The sequence below is a fragment of the Bombus huntii genome, unplaced genomic scaffold, assembly GCF_024542735.1.
Source record: "Bombus huntii isolate Logan2020A unplaced genomic scaffold, iyBomHunt1.1 ctg00000059.1, whole genome shotgun sequence".
Lineage (NCBI taxonomy): Eukaryota > Metazoa > Arthropoda > Insecta > Hymenoptera > Apidae > Bombus > Bombus huntii.
Genome location: NW_026099320.1, coordinates 469,452 through 487,091, shown reverse-complemented (window position 1 = coordinate 487,091; position 17,640 = coordinate 469,452). Strand labels below are relative to the sequence as shown.

At 34.9% G+C, this 17,640-nt stretch overlaps 1 protein-coding gene and 1 long non-coding RNA gene across 2 annotated transcripts; one reads left to right on the top strand and one right to left on the bottom strand.

Annotated features, from left to right (window-relative positions):
- Positions 1–3,800: 3,800 nt before the first annotated feature.
- LOC126875859 (venom serine protease Bi-VSP-like) lies at positions 3,801–9,709 on the bottom strand. Its single transcript, XM_050638765.1, has 12 exons — positions 9,607–9,709; positions 8,697–8,987; positions 7,992–8,189; positions 7,652–7,747; positions 7,426–7,580; positions 6,756–7,097; positions 5,627–6,371; positions 5,319–5,414; positions 4,964–5,242; positions 4,620–4,888; positions 4,440–4,536; positions 3,801–4,277 (listed from the first exon to the last, which is right to left on the bottom strand). Exons 1-6 carry the CDS (start codon positions 9,707–9,709, stop codon positions 6,942–6,944), a joined length of 999 nt encoding a protein of 332 aa, XP_050494722.1. The 3' UTR covers positions 3,801–4,277; positions 4,440–4,536; positions 4,620–4,888; positions 4,964–5,242; positions 5,319–5,414; positions 5,627–6,371; positions 6,756–6,941.
- On the top strand, positions 6,291–12,198 carry LOC126875895 (uncharacterized). The gene is made up of 3 exons (XR_007693753.1): positions 6,291–6,373; positions 11,445–11,629; positions 12,030–12,198. It is a non-coding gene; the product is annotated as an uncharacterized LOC126875895 (long non-coding RNA).
- Positions 12,199–17,640: the final 5,442 nt, after the last annotated feature.

The following is a 17,640-nucleotide window of genomic DNA, read 5'->3' as shown; positions in this document are numbered from 1 at the left end:
ACGTCAAGACTGTGTAAGTGTCACGAGGCAAAACAATAATATGAGTCGCTCTCGATTTGCATCGTTCTCTAACTCATGCGCCGCTACATACTTATATAGCTATTATTTCTTACAACCTAGCGTATGCAGTTGTGTATGGGGCCTTAAGTTCACTGTTTATAGATACTGCTAGGAATTAATCAAACGAATTCAACGCAGTCGCGTTTACAGAGTTCCGTATTATCGGAAATGCCGAATTCGCGTGGTTTCGCTTTGACGTTCATCCACGTTGACGATTGTTCAAAGAACAACCGAGAGGCCTCCGCGTCGCAGCTACGAAAGACATCGAAGCCGCGACACCCTTCAGTGACTTCCCTATCTTTTCCTAAAACCAAGGATGACGCAACTCAGGCAATCGTTACAAGCGTTCGAACTTCACATTTTCTTACCATACTATCAACAAAAAATGAAAGCTGGTTTTCAATGAGTCATTATATAATTATATGTCGGAGATGAAAGAACACCGGAGCCTTTGGAATTTTAGATAATCCCGCAACATTGTAACCTAGAGTCTACTATAGCTGTAATTGAACAATTGTAGTTATTCAATCCGATTGTAATTGTTCTAGATTAGTGACGGTGAGCTTTGGCTCGAGGTGACAGTCTGTCGCCCAACGTAGCCGCGGTCAAGGGATAAACGCTTTGCCTAACAAAGGTATGGAGTAATTCTATAGCTCTCCTTAAAAGAAATATTCGTGGCGACACGCGACAGTAAACATTCCAACGGTTTCTGTCCCGTGGCTCGCCACACGCAGACCCTATTCTTCGAGTAAGATGATTGCCTGATGTCGATGCGTCTCTGCAGTACATGTTCGGCTAGCCCGAGGGCCCGTTATAAATCTTAAGGTTTAGTTAACTAAAGTCCTTCAAACAGACAAACAGTCTTTGTCCCAACTACGGGAAGATAGGGGAGACATATTTTTCAACGAGCGGCGTCTCCCACTAGCAACTTTCCCTCGAGGGCGGCTAACATCTTTTTCTAACAACCGATATGGAGATTGACCAATTAGCAGCAACGTCAATTTCCCTTACTTCCTAAACGAAGGCTTTCCTCGACGAATCCGATGATCTCGTGTCCTTAGACACACCCCATTATAGTTTTCCTCTGTGACATCATCGGGACGGGACGGGCATTCTTTTACGCGCTCCCGTCGACCAAAGAGTAACGTCTTTACGCTCAGCAATTATTTTTACGAGTCAGACTTAGATTCAGCGAGAACGCCCATCTGTCATCCCGTTGGCCGCGGATTCGTTATTGAACCGGAGACCACTGTCACTAGTGTCGCGGACGTCTCACCGCCGTGGTAGATTGTCAAAACCTGTGTTATTCATACCTGTGTCAATAAATCGTATCTTCGTTACACCGCAACGATGGCTACCTTCAATGAAGACTCCTCAAACACCGACAACCCTATCCCCAATGTCATTCCGACATATATATCCACCGAAAATGCGCTCTTGTAGACAAACGCTCGATTCGCGTCATAGCTTTTAAAGCTTGTCGCATCTCAATCCGTTGGAAAAAATTTTTCCTGTAGCATATTTTATTTTTACGAACCAACAAGGTCTTTGTTTATTTCCTTCTTTTTTTTTGCTCCAATTTCCCCATTGTTTTTTCAAGGATAGTATTTCAGAGCCACTAGTCAAGTTTATTGTAACAATAAACTTACGTTTCGGAAACATTTTGTGCTGTGAAACAGAATACACTAAAGTTTGAAGGTCACATCGATTTTCGAAAGTTTATAAATGGAGGTGTATGACAGTATCACCAGCTGTTGCTGTCCAAGTAACTCCAACATCGAAATACTACAACGATTCCAATCGAAAACGCTAAGAGCCTTAATAGACGCACCTTGGTATGTTACCAACGAAACCATCCATCGCCACCTCAAGATACCTACAGTCAAAGAGGAAATAGCAAAATATAGCGACAGATATAGCAAAAGAGTCAACAAACACCGAAACCCCCTAATCACTGGACTACTCGATACGACGGACCAGATTCGCAGGCTGAAGAGGCACTACTCGCTAGACCTAAACGTTAGATTCATTTAATTATCCAAATTAAGCATATGCACTTACTTATAATACTTATAAATTATACCTATCTATAATAAGTATTAACTTATTGTAAATAAACAGCCATGTCACTGCGCCACGCCAGAAAAATTACTGAAAATTCTCAACACGAGAATTGATTGTAATTTCAACAAATAAATAAAAACAAAAAAAAAGCTGTTGCTGTCCCCAAGCGCCAAAATACGTTCTGACTACTATTTTATGTATCTCACAGAAGTATGTCTTCATTCATCATCTCCCATGCCATCCACCAACGTGTTCTTAACATGTTATCTCCTAGTAAAATATTGATGTTGAGTCAGATATCCAACTGAATAATCTTTTCGGTGTCTACTATAAGACATTTAAAACCAAGGCTCGTACACACGTGTGCTTATACGTCAGATGTAATACTTAACAGGAAACCTGCTTATATTAATATTAAATTTATGCATAGTAGGATGTTCGACCTTTGTAAAAATGAAATTATAATACATACAGTTTCACCGTGGAAAAGTGAATCTTTCTAGCATGTCCACGCAAATGCAGCGGAGGGGAGGACTGTGCATGCACCAAACAACTTTACGTTCGTAATTTTTCACACAAATGTACAACTGTAGGGAAAAAATTATCTCTGATTTTTCGGATGTTAGGAATCGACAATATCGCATAACGGAATGCTGTGTTCTACGTATTCTATTTTTGTTACGAAAGTGGTACAAACGAAGTCCACATAAGAATAGTACAACAAAATCGGTTGAGGTTAGGTTATCGTGCAGATATCGCGGCTTTTGCATTGGAAATCACGCAACTGCCAGTCTCGTCGTTCCTTGTAAACGAAAGAAAGGTATTGTAATCGGTCGGAATTAACATAAAACTCGTCGTTTCATGATAATACTGTGCATTCTGAATATGCTATGATTTGGTTTAAAATAATAAATAGTCCATTCTTGCATACTATTGCTCCAGCTTTACTTGTATTTTCGATATTGGTATAAATAGAAAGACAATTAATGTCGTTCGAGTCTATTTTCGGATCATTTATATTACGTTTAATCCATATAGTTATCATATGAGACATAGTATCGTAAAATTTGGAAGTATAAAACGTTCGTACAGGAAGTACATTTTATAAGAACTCCAACAAATCTACGTGTGCACCTAAAATACAAACTGATAGTGATAGTGATTGTTCATAAGTTTATATACATTATCTAATGTCAATCGAAGGTATCAATTCTTTTTCTCCATAAGAGTACTTTTTCATTTATATGTGTTCAAAAATACATGTGTTCAACCGTGAAGCATATGTCACCTACAACGAAAAAGAGTTTTCCTATACTTAATATTTCCTTTATATACCTATGAAAGTCTATTCTTCGCGTAGTATGAAATTATGAATAAATCTGGAATATTGTTCAATCTGAAAAGAAAAATAACTTATTGACATCATTCATTGATACGAGATTCAGAATGTTTGTTTTGTCTTGCAGAAAAAGAAGGCAGCCCTCCCTTTCTTTTAATGTGAAATAGAAAGCGAAAATTTGAAAACAGATTTTTTGGAAATTTACTTGCAAATATCGTTTTCAATATCGTGATTTTCTTCCCAATGGTACTGTACTTTCAAATTTTCCAGTATCCCTCTAAAAACAAAAAGTCGAACCTCGTTATTGTTAACGTAGGCATTACAAGGAAGCGAAGTATTAGAAAGCAGCTCCTTTTTATTATGGATTTCTCTATAATCATGTAAATAAGAAATTCCGGAAATTTTTTCCTCAAGAATTTAATTCTTGTGTTTTGATTGATAATTATTACACTGCATACTAACTTTTCGCATACTGTTCGCGTCTAACAATTTCCTAATAATAACTACTTCAAAATAACATATGTTCTTGCACGAATTCAAAAGTACGTATGATACAATTACAATTGATTCTAAAATAATAATTATTTAAAGATATTAAGATACTAATTAAACGTTTCACTGTATTTCAAAATCTGGAACAACAAATTTTTATTTATAAAAAATGAAACTGTCTTTATATATTCTTTGTCATGATGCTATTTCTTATTACCGTGTCGACATTTTTTAAAATTCATTTTGTTATCTCTACGCAATAGGAAAATTCATATACTGCTTAATATTTTTTGCATATTATCCATCCACCGCATGATATCTTCTGAAAAATCAAAATATTAATGTTATATTATTACAATGCTTCTTAAATATCAATTTTTGACAAATTTGAAATCCAATATATTTTGCACAATTATTATTTATCAAAAAATTCCAAGTTAGTAACTTTCTTTTCAAATGGCAAATAACATATACTTTGACTTACCTGTAAGTTTTTGTTCCTAATCATCATTTCCTCTTATAGAACATCATTATTGTTCTTATAATTACTACCAGTGTCATAGATATTGTAGTGGCTACAACTGAATTAATAGAAAATGATAAATAACTGTGTATAACACTAACACATAATTGTGTATAACAATGACACATAACTTTTACTTACATATCTGTCGATAAGGGATTACTGTGATATCCTGTTGATGTTTCTTAAGGCACTTGATTAGGTGCGATACGGTATCATTCCTTATGGTATACTGTAGATAAGTATTTTAGAAAATAACAAGAATAAATCTAAATTATTCAGAGGTTCCAGTTTCGGCTTAGACATAAATACAGGACCATTTGCAAAGAAGAAAGGGTGCGTTTCTACAGCCTCGTTATAGTAACCATGAATACCAATCTCTGAATTACTGGTTACTAAACATAAATATCCTATAAAATTTAATATATTTCTTTAATTTTTAATACATACATGAGTTAGTAGTTCTAAATTATGAATCATCCTACCTGTGATATTACACTTTTCCTTATAATATCATCACTCGAGTGAACAACATTAAGATCATGTAAACCATGTCATCCTATCTTACTGTGAAGATACTTAGTTATGTTATCTAACATTATAAAAATATCATCAAATTCAAGTCCTTTTATTCACATCACATGGCCACGACGATCTGGTTCTTCGTTATATAATGTTCTAAAATTTGTCGTATATATAGGATGTACAAACCGTGATATCAAGGTATCAGTTCTTCCTTCCCAAGGGACAGTTTCATTAAAATTCTGATAGAATTAAAAATTAATTATTAATATTCTAACAATCATATATGTTAAATACATTATAGTCAACGATATATACCTGAGCGAATGTAGGGGTGATTCCTTGATAATTATAAATGTCATCAGCCCACATCATTGTGCCACTTCTTTGTACTCCAGCCTCTAGATTAACAGCCTAAACAAACATACGAAATTTTATAGAAGCTGTACAAAATATAGTATATATGCGCAATATTGAAGCGTTCAAGGGGATATAAAGGTAATGTACATCACATACACGTGTACTCTCATGCAACAAAATACAATTAGATTTAATAGTATAAGCTCTTTTATTCATCATAATAGATTGGAAATTTAAGTGTCTTACGAGGGTGAGTAAAAAGTTACCCGCTCTGTCGGTGTAGAATTTATTTTAAGCAATTGTCAAAAAAGACATACATCATTTTTTGACATAATCACTCGATTTCTGTATACACTTTGTCCATTTGCCGAAGGACCTTTATATTTTCTCATTAAAAAATGTTTTGGGCTGAGCTGCGAACCACGAATGCATCGTCGTCTTCACCTTTTCATCAGCTTTTTCGGCATCCATCTCGCACAAACTTTTTAAAATCCAAATCTGTCGTGTACTATTGCATAAGCAGAGCCGTGGCTGATTTGCAAATGATTTGCCACATTATCCACTGTCACTCGTCTATTCCATAGAGCATAAGTTCATGAGCACGTTCAATGTTGTCATCGTGGATGTGGACGGGCGTCCAGCTGTTTTTTCATAACACTTGTGCGATCTTCTTTGAACTTTTGTGCCCATTCAAACACACTTCGTGACAAAACACTTTCTCCATAATGTGCATTAAATCTTTGATAAATATAGGCATCAAACATAACCTCCGACCACAAGAAACGAACCACAGCATCCTGCACTGTTTTCCTGCAAATCACCATTGCAAAGCGCCATTACTCGCGCAACGGTCACAAACGAATTGACGTAACACAAAGAAACCTGCGCAGCAGCACTGAACAGATATTGACGTCATACGAAGAGTGCAGATGGATCAATACGGTCGACAGAAGTTTTAACTATCTGGAGTGCGGATAAATTTTTACTGAGAGTCGTATAGGAATCTATAATCTGTAAGTACACCTTTGGCTGAATGGAAATTTCTCTTACATATAGTCAAAAATGCAGAAACTGTGTATTAAATTGGAAAGTGATAAAAAATAAGTGAAGTTTCACAGGACGTTTTTAGCGAATAAAAAATAATTTTGAAAGACACGAGACTTATCTTGTATTTTATGCACTCTCTGTGTCCGAATTTCCAGAAGCTCTCTATCTTATGAAGTGTTTTAGATTAGCCGGAAAATTTTGTACGTACGTACAAGAAGTATACGATCTAAGTGGAATATTCCATTATTCTCTTGATACAACAGAAACGAAATTTACAGAACTTCTCAGAAAGTTGGTTTATTATTACCAAATTAATAGAATTAATACACGTTTATCATCTTTACATACCTAAGTCGTGGAGGTTTATCGTGCGTAAAAAATTAGTGTCGTTTCAAAGTTACATTTCGTACATTTTAAGCCTATAATTTGTAACGTACAAAACAATGTAAATTTGAGCTGTTTCTTATCTCCACAATAAGAAAATCCAACTTTACGTTTTTTACACAATGATATTTATGGAACAGTAATATCATATTATTGCATCGCTTGGAGAATGAAGTCAAGGTACGATGTGACCCTAGTGTAAACGCTGGGATACCCAGCTGTGCCGCACTTATAAGCATAAGACACAATACCTATTAAATACGAGGTTAATTCATGTTGTATCAGCAGTGGTCCGCCGCGGTCAGCCTGAAAGGATCGTTAAATTTTTAATCAAAGATACTGAAATATATCGATCGAATTGTATTGAAATTATACTTATATACAGTAATAATCTTCTATTGATTTGTGTATTGAAATACTCCAATTTATAACGTACATGTTATATGTATTTTGAGCAAAACTAAGATTAGAAGGAAATTAGATTAAATACCATAACGAGGTGTGAGAAGTGGGCAAAACTATTAAATTGTGTTTATCTATTATTTTTAATGTTTAAGACGTCGATTTGATGTTAATTCGAATCGACGTGTCTTCAGATACCGTATAGTTTGTAGTAACTCTGTAACTTAATTACCGTACAAGAATCCTCTCCACCCTGAGCATGTTCGGCGCATATTATACCATCAGTGATATCAGGTGCATTAGGAAATTTGGAATAAGCTATTTTGCATTCGGCGTTCTTAATCACTGGCATTTGTACTTCCATTAATGCATTACGTCGTGGTCGTCCTACGAAGAAAATAAGAAAGATATTTAAGACTGGAACTATTTAATTTTATTATAAAATTGATATCACTTACTATATCTTAATGCTCCCCATCCAGCAACAAGGGGGTTATAGCCGACGAAGTTGCTCTTTCGTAGGGGCTCTTTCGTACAAATGGGATATACGTACCCTGAAAAATAAAAAAATAAATGAAAATGCAGGAAACGAATGACCAAAAGTATGAGAAAGAATTATACACGCTTTATGACACAATATATGTGTACAGTAAGAAATTTCAGGATATGATACTTCAGTAATACTCAATAGCATATATATATATATATATATATATATATATATATATATATATATATATATATATATATATATATATATATATATATATATATATATATATATATTTGAGGACTTACTCGAAAATGGCACCTCCTCCACCAATCTAAGAATGGCAATATTATGATTGTGTATGTTTTCTATTCCATCCATATGTGCACAATGTGCTGCGGTCAAAACATGCCTAGCCGATATCAGGGAACCTCCGCACTTCCATAGTGGTTTGTCTGGGTTTCGGGGATTACGAAAACCTAATGCAGCGATCCATGGCCAAGCGCCTAAAATGCAATAGTCATAGTTGTGAATATACATAATTTTTTCTCACATAACGGGTAACAACGATTATTACCTATTCGATATTCGATCATACAGCAGACGATAAGTACATACGTACAAATACTCTGAAATAGAGATTTGATAAAGACAGAAATTAAATTTTTATTCCAGTGGAATACAAATTATTAAATAATTCTATATAATTTCTATTTGAACTATACTGAACTATAAAGTTCAAACGTGTAATTTCTGCCCTAACAGTTTTTGATCTCTATCCATATTATTACTCCTATATCAATTTTTTATTTCAAGCAAAAAGATACTCTTCCTAACATGAAGTAAAAGAAAGAAATAATTCAAGTTAATAAGTAAAGTTACTACCGATAAAATCATAGCATTATTATTTAGTCTAATTGAAATGTACATTGATGTGCTGTTTAATGCCTTTAAAGTTCATTCTTTGCAGTAAATGGCTTATTATTAATCGGAAAGAAAGACATAAAACGTACCAAGTTCAGCTGGTTTACCATCGACCACCCTGGTATGAGAGACGTTGCTAAAACCACAGTATGGTGGTCGCAAAGCCTTATACTTATACACAGTTTTTATTAAAATTTCTCTCTTCTCTTTGTTTGGATCGTTCGGACAGCAAACGATCGTAACATTGCCCTGGTATCTGCACACTGATCGTCTATAAAAATCGGTGGCTGTACGGTACTGTATCTGCCATATTTCTTGCAGAGGTTTACATTTTCTGTAGTCAAGGCACCTGCCTTCTTGATTGTCCGGTGTGGTACATTCTGGATCAAACAATTTTAAAACATTTATACAGTTCAAAGATGCGTAAGAAAGCGACACCGATTACTCAACTTTCGAAGTAAAAGGCCGATCAAGTCCACCGGATTGCCCTACAGACACGTATTAATCCGTAAGAGTTAGTCATCATGTTGATAATAATTATCTAAAGAAACTTTTCACGTGAAAATATAAAATTTTAATTGATTAGATATTGTGTTAGCCATACTTAAGAAAGAAAATGAAAATGAATGAAATGAAAGAAAAGGACTACCTTCAACCTCATGTTTTAAATAAACACTTTGTCAGTTTTGCGGTAAATAAATTCTTAGGAATTCAGGACAGTTTTTAGTGAATCATTTTGTTTCGACCGTTCGCGGAGAGACGCGATCGCGAGATAGCACGTCAACGAGAGTTGTAAGTTCCCGTTACGATTAAATAATCGACGCCACGAACTGATCGATCCCCTTATTTCGATTATGATAATAAGGGTAGTTCAACGAAATTCCACAGAATTAACACAAATAAATTAATGTTTATTTCAACAACTTATTAACTAGAAAGATATAAATGGAACAAAAAAAATGTAACTGCGTTTTGGTTGATAAGTAATGCGCGACATACCACATGTGTTGACGGTTCGACTTCTCGAAAAGTTCTGAACGCCTTTCGATTTTTTTCGTTTTTTCTGGAAGGCGACCCCCACTACGTTCGGATCACGCCACATTCTTTTACTGCGAGGTAAAATACGGGCCACGAGTCGACGTTTCTGGAAGTCGCCCTGCTTAATGCACCATGCGCTTGCCACTACAATGTTTGTTTGCCGGGCAGACACGACGATCCGTCTGCGACATTATAGTGCCGCGATCGATAGTTAAGAATATGACCTATGGTAAGCCGCATGGCGTAACATTCTCCCCCCGTTGAGAGGGTACCGATCAAACTAGGGAGGTGTGGTTGAAGTTCCCATCTTATTTCGTCTCGGTGGCTAGTTGTTCGGGTTTCTCGAGATCGGGTTGAATTGGCAGTGGGACAAGCCTTTTGACGCCCCGATCCAAAATGCTTTTTGCCGTCTGAACTGTAGCTGTCCGGATGACACTGTTACGACCGGCATACTTCAAATCCGACGGACTGACGATAGAGATAAAGCACTCGGCGACAATGTATATCGCTGAAGTGCCTAATGAACCATCAACATCCCAACGGTCCTTCCACCGAAGGTTCTAGAAGAAAGAGCACGTGGCAACGGTCGCGGACGCCTAGCAAATGCATGGACGGTGGGGATGTTGAGGGATGACAAAAGAAAGTAATCGGATCCGATCGAAAGTAAAATCATAAGAGTCAGTCTTAAAAAGTCACGCCCAGAGTTCGGAAGTAGATTGTAAAGTGTATTGATGTTAGAAAAAAAATAAAGTTTCCTTTTTTTTATTTTTTACCTCAAATTCCTTCTTTATTTTGTTATTTTACGTGACAACACCATCGGCGCCTGGATGAACTCGGCCCAGAGGCCAATGCATGGAGGGAACGTTGTCCTCTCTGAGGATGACGATTGTGCCCTTTTGGATGCTGTGTCCACCCTTGCTCCATTTATTGCGGTTGGTTAGCTCGTTCAAATACTCCTTATACCAGCGGTTCCAAAAATGTTGTTTAAGTTGTTGGATATGCTGCCATTTGGAGAGTCGGTTCGATGGAATGTCTCTGAAATCTCGATCACGTAAGCACATTAATGAATCGCCAATGAGGAAATGTCCGGGAGTGAGGGCTAGGAGATCATTTGGATCGGTGGAGATAGGAGTTAGCGGGCGGGAATTGAGGACTGCTTCTATTTCTATGATAAGAGTATTACGGTGTTAAGCTCATATGTTTCTGTTTCTCCACTCGCGCTGCGCCATAATATCCTTTGATATTTCCGATCCTCTGGTCGTACGAGGAATTGCCGATACATTTTCTCGATCTCGCCAGTGAGTACGTACTGATGAGCGCGGAATCTAATTAATATACAAAATAAATTGTGAATTGATTCGAGAATATAGGATTTCCCCATTTTCATGATTATCGTGATTTTTGTATAAATATATTTTTGAAGATACTAATAATTAGGTACTTATAAATTAGTATTATCAATTATTTTGCATTTATAATTCCGCCTCTAGTATAAGTGTTAATTGAAAACTAACTTTATGTTTCAAAAAGTACTAGCAAAGTCGTTGAGTAACAAGCCACTGATGCTAACACAAATAGCATTGTCGTAATTAAATATTTCTAAATATTCATTTTTCATTTTGAACCTGTAGAAACAATTTATTATATATACTATTAGCTAAGTAATTGCATATTTAATTAAGTCGAAATATAAAACTTAGTTATTTTAATAATTTAAAAAATAAAAAACTGACAAACATTTCAATTTAATTTATGGTTGGAACAAAAGACATTTCATTAATTGAAATATTGCAATGCAGAGTACTTTCCAAAATACGCCGAGAGTATTCCTGATGGTGAAACGAGCGTTGCTACATCGAACGCAGCTAAAGAAAACAACATCTATGTAGTTGGTGGTACGATGCCTGAAATAGAGGGCGATAAATTGTACAATACCTGTACTATTTGGGGTCCCGATGGAACTTTGATAGCAAAACACCGAAAGGTAAGTAATATATTCCTTTATGGCTTTGAATTTGAAAATATTGGGGCGAAGAAAGTGACTCTATCTAGGAATAATTTAGGAATATACATATGTACATACGTATACTATAACCAATTCTATAATTTACGGTTTATAAAATACGTTATGATACGGGAAACGCCCATTTTTGTTGTAATGTGTTTGTGTTGTATAAATTTTTCAAATACTTAAAATATTATTATACTTATTTTTTCTCCTTTTTAAACATTATTAAATGATAAGATTTTTTAATAAAAGAAAGTGATAAAAACGCTGTCAGTTATTAAATAAAAAATAATTAAAGTTTAGGAGTTGGTAACTTTGATATTAAATTACAAAAGTTGCAGCAATAGAATTAGCGACCACATTTTTATGTTATTAGGTACATCTATTCGACATCGACATTCCTAATAAGATTACTTTTCGAGAGAGTGATTCACTCAGTCCTGGTAACTCCCTAACGACGTTCGATGTGAAGGGCTGCAAAATAGGTATTGGCATTTGCTATGATATTAGATTCGAGAAAATGGCACGCATTTATCGGAACAAAGGTACAGTAACTTAATCGATCAATACTTAACTAGCAAAAAATTAAATATCTTTCTTAAATATATTCTGTTATATATTATATTACAATAAGTAATTTCGACTTCTTTGCGCTCTCTTTTAACGCATTCGGGACCGAAAGAAATTAATATCAGTCAGTAGGCAAGGGTATAATATACATATTTTATATATAACTTATGTAGTAATGTATATATCATGATAATTTTATATTTTTTTCAATATAGAATTATTATATATATATAATATGTATATATATATATATATATATATATATATATATATATATATATATATATATATATATATATATATATATATATATATATATATATATATATATAATATTAATATATAATATTATATATATATATTAATAATATATATATAATAATATTAGTAATACATATTAGCTTATAATAATTAGTAAAACGACCTGAGAGGCAGACAGATACAAGAAAGAAGGAATATTATATTAGCGGCATTTTTGTAGCCATTATATAGGGTTTCGATCGCATAATTAATCAGTATCAACTTACCAGTCTTTAACGGAAGGACAAAAAGAAGAGCAGACGACACACAGACCGCAATCATGATCATTTTCAAGTAGAATCTCAAACTGCCGTACATCTTCGAAAACTTCGTTAGTCGTAAGGGATCAAAGGATGATGTCCGCGCTAGGGAAAATAGATGATAAGCGGCTATTTCAACAACCACCGTGTAGGTACTGCACTAGCCAGAAGTATCTGCGACAGAAATCAGAATACACTCGTTTTCGCATGTTTGGATCAATTTCGCGTGGGACTAACCTGATTGAACCTAACGCGGGATAATTGCTCAACTCACGACTTTAACCAGCCCGCTTGATTCTCTGTAAATGCTTGAAATTGACGCTTGGATTCTTTCCAGATTAACTAGCTTTGCCCCTCCCTCCCTTTATCTATTTTCTTAGATCGACTTAGACTGCCACAACATATTATCTTTCTTCTTTTCTTTTCTTTTCTTTCCTTTTGATCTTTTAAAGCCCTAAATCGCTGGCTATTTTGTATACTATATATTTTGTACACTCAATTACTCTGTAAGTCATAAGTACATATGTTTTACAACGTTATTTGTCATATTTCAGTTAAACCCCAGAAAAGCCAGAAATATATTTTCAGCATGTTTTAACGCGCCCCTGGCAAAGATCTCAAAAACGAGTTGCGGCACAATTTAAAGCGACAAATAGCATCGCGTGTCTCGTTGTGGTAACACACGGTTCGCCAGCTTTTTAAAAGCGCTCTCCGTCTGCTTTTTCCTCTCTTCCCTGTCTCTTCGTTTTTCCTTAACAAGCGAAACCATTTTCGCGAGGACGAGAGTACGGAAATGACGTACTGGCAATTTTGTTTTGTGATAATACAAGCAGCTCGGTTTCAGTGAATTAAACTTGACCCCAAGCTTCTACTTATCTATCTTCCTTTCCTTTATTTTCTCTTCTATATCGGTTTTGCGGTTTTCCACATTTCCATCACAATAAACCATGTTTTTTCTCGATTTTACATATTAGCCAATGATTCACGGCAAAAGCGTCGACTGTAAAAATATTTGTAGTTGCAATAGCAACAAGTATGTTTTCTCAAATAGAAAATATTGGGAGCGTACACGCTGGCAAAACAATTCATGAATAGCTCGTCCTCTGCTTGTTATTTGTTTCGATACTGTTAGCAAACAAATTCATGAAACATACTGGTATAGCGTAAAATGAACATAAAAGTTTTGCGTACACTTGAGAGCTGAACTTTGGTTGTTATACGTATATTATACATATACGCATACAGTTATGTATATATATATATATATATATATATATATATATATATATATATATATATATATATAGAAAATTCCTTAGAACTTTGAGCTTAATAACATATTAAAATCATTAACATTAAGGAGGTGAACTTTACTTACCAATTACCAAAGTTTCTTCCGCCAAATAATACATAAAAATTGAATAAGATAATGTAACTAGTTTTAACTTTTTTTTGTGTTATAATTTGAATCACTCGATTTATCCGACTGAGGATGGTCGATCGCAATCTCAATTTATACGTATTCTCATCGCATGAAATAGATCACATGAGGGATTTTCAAAAGTCGATGGAATATTAATCGCGATTAATTATTTGTAGGTGTATTCTGTGCGGCTAAAGCAATCACCTAATGAATTATTGAGTACCAGGAATGTTAGCGGTAAACAGGATTGCGGCTATGAATGATTCTCTAATGTCTATATTAGAGATGAATTTGATAATTTATCCTCATAATATGCAATCCGCTTTTAAGTGGAAATCATAATTAACAATTTCTGTTTGATTAAATATGAAGAGCAGATAAATCGATACGCTTAAATCAATATTAGAATTTCTTAACATTTTTATCAGATATTTTAGCACTGTAAAAGCGTCGTAGTAGAGAAATATTAGGTTGTTTTAAAAGTTTCTTTCGTTTTATAAGATAGTAATAGATGTACAACATTTTTCGTTTTATATTATTTTATTGAATTACGTGTGATCCACCTTTTTCCAATTTAATGTAAAATAATATAGAATAACATAAAACAAAATATGTTGTGCATCTGTCATTTCTTTATAAAACGAAAGAAACTTGGGACAACCTAATAGGAATTTACTTTTATTATCCATTATAAAAATGGATTGTTAATCCTCTAGGAGATACGAACAATATAATTGCAATTAATAAGGAATAAGCTAGCATAACTTAAACCAGCTTTTGCAGAAAGCTATTAGCTGAAGATGTTTATTAAACAATGACAACATGAATTTTCTTAAGTACCCCATTTGGTACTTAATCTACTTCGTAAGTACTGTGTGTCCTAGCCTTCAAAGGATGCAATTTTAACCAGAATGTTTCACATTACTTACCCGTATTATTTCCTTGTAATATAATTTATATTTACATTATCTACGTTACGTTACATTCTACGCGTTAATGTAATGTGATTTTTATTTCTAATCGAAGTTATTCAAAATTTGTACTATCTCAATAAAAAATTAACAGCCTGCAAAAACTTCACAGAAGCATTAGTATCTTCGAAACTATTTAATTCAAATGGCTAATATTCTTTAACAATATGCACTCGACGACGTTTATCGAGAGAAGTATGTGGCGTAATAGTTAAACTTTCAATTCATATACATATATCGTTTATGAAAAAGTAGTCATTCTGCTTTTGTGATCTGTGACACACTATAAATTCTCATAAGCTAACTAACGCGTAATCTTCTGTAACGTATTAATATAATATAGGTATGTATATCTCGACTTTGAGTAACCAATTGGTGCTAAATAAGCTTTAGTACATACTTCTTACACGTAACAAAAGACCAGTTAACATCTCTGCTCTTAAAAGAAAAACGAAAGAAGCTCTGAAAAGCTGCAGAGTTCAGGTCGAATAACACCAGCTCAGATAAATGACCCTCTAACTTACCTTTGTCCTCATCGACGTCAGTGATTTTAAAGCTAGTTATAAAGTGCACTTCTCAGCCAGCGTCCACGGCAGTCAATATTATTTAACGGGTCTTAACGCGATGTAAAAAGGGAAAAAGGAGGAAAGAGGGAACAGGGAAGCAAAGAGAAGAAACGAATTTTTCATTTTCTCGAAACTGGATCAAGTTTCAGGCTGCTCGCCAAAGAGTCTGTAGCTAACGAGACAAGATTAGACAAACCACGCTTTAAAATTGCCACAGAACTATAATAATCCTCGAAATCAATACGATTCGTCGATCCATCGCCTGATTAAAAAATGAGATAGGATGAAGCTCACTAGTCGGCCTTTGAACTTTCAATAGCGCTTACGGCTCGTATACTCTAGTTTGAATGCTACAATGTAAGCCAAGTCAGCTGTAACTAGCGTTCGCGTGATTGTCGCTATCTATTATTCACGCGTTACACGTTCACCAGACAAACGCGTCTACCGGTTGACATTGTTTTCTGTCCTGAGTTTCAAAGCAATTATGTTGCTTCGTGTAATCAAATCTCGCCAAACTAACGATAAGTTCTTGTTTGATCTTACACAGTTATTAAAACTATACAAGTTAAACCAATCTAGCCTAAACAAGTAATGTCGTTATATATTCTTTTTTAAATCTATATATTGTTTAATAAATCCTGGTTAGGATATAGTTAGCCATATAGCCAACTGGATATTATTCAAAAATTATTCAAAATTCGCTTGATTGATTCACGGCCCGAGACACTTGGGTCATGCCATTTTGGTAATGGACGAAAATGGCAGAAGGAAGAACGACCGTTTTTTTTCATATTTCTCTTTCCCCGGGAAACGAAAGAATGCCCGAGCACCTTGTTTCATTTCTTCTCGACATCAATTTCAATCTTTTTAAACGAAATATAATCTGAACGATGAAAAGTTCATTCAAATAATGCTCCGCGCCAGACACTCACGAAAATTAAGAAGAAACACGGAAAATTCGCGAATAAAACGGATTTCTTTGTCCCAGTGAGATAATAAATCTCGTACACGTATTGGTTTTTAAAATCAATATATCCACCAATGTGCACTCGTTTAACAAGGGTGATGGAACGTGCCAAAAATCTCTCAAGAGAGTCTTGGCAACGGAAGAGTCGAAAATGTCACAATTATGAATGAAAAATTCGAATAGTTGCTGATTTTACAGTCGAAACCGATAAAGAACTCCAGATATTCCCCCAATTATTTTACAATAAATTCGCGAAAATGATCGATTGCTGACGTCATTGTATTCTAGAAAGATTGTAAAACGATAAGAATTTATTGAAAAAACTTATATTCGATGATAACACTTCTAATAAGAGTACTAAGAGGAGCGATTCTGTACTCACCTTCCTGCCTCGAAGTACCGAACGCAATTAACCGTCCGCCCAGGATGGAACCGTTCGGAACTTTTGTAAGTCACTGCACGGCCGCTGCTTATGGTGGAAATGTAATAGATATAAGTACAGAGCGCGTGAGCGAACTAAAAACGCGATAGAGAAGTAGAGAGAGGATGTTCCGTCCTTGTATAATGACGCGCACTTGTACAGGAAATATGTAACAGCGGTATACGAGCAGCGTCAGTGTCCACTAGTGTGCATGCCTGATTAAACAAGGACAGGAAGTATCTATACATGGTGTTCTCTTTCTATTTCCATGTTGCATCCATCTTACTATACAGTACACACACTCAGCTATTCTATCATTATATTTGTGCGTTGCTTATGTGTGAACCAAACATTTCCATGACAACAAATCGTTTGTCTCTTGTTTGATGCTCGGTTTTCAACAGAGTTGAAAGAATTTTTTAAGAGAAACGCAATGGACGGGTTGTTTTTAAAGTAATAAACGGAAATTCTCGTATCCATTGAGAAACGATAGGCGATTTGAAAGTGTC

What these genes read in the sequence shown, in the direction of transcription:
- LOC126875859 (XM_050638765.1), bottom strand. Translation starts at nt 9,709, where the DNA reads ATGTGGCGTGATCCGAACGTAGTGGGGGTCGCCTTCCAGAAAAAACGA. An exon ending in ATGGGGAGCATTAAGATATA is followed by an intron (nt 7,581 to 7,651) that starts GTAAGTGATATC and finishes TTTTCTTCGTAG; the next exon opens with GACGACCACGACGTAATGCA. An exon ending in GTGGAGAGGATTCTTGTACG is followed by an intron (nt 7,098 to 7,425) that starts GTAATTAAGTTA and finishes CGATCCTTTCAG; the next exon opens with GCTGACCGCGGCGGACCACT.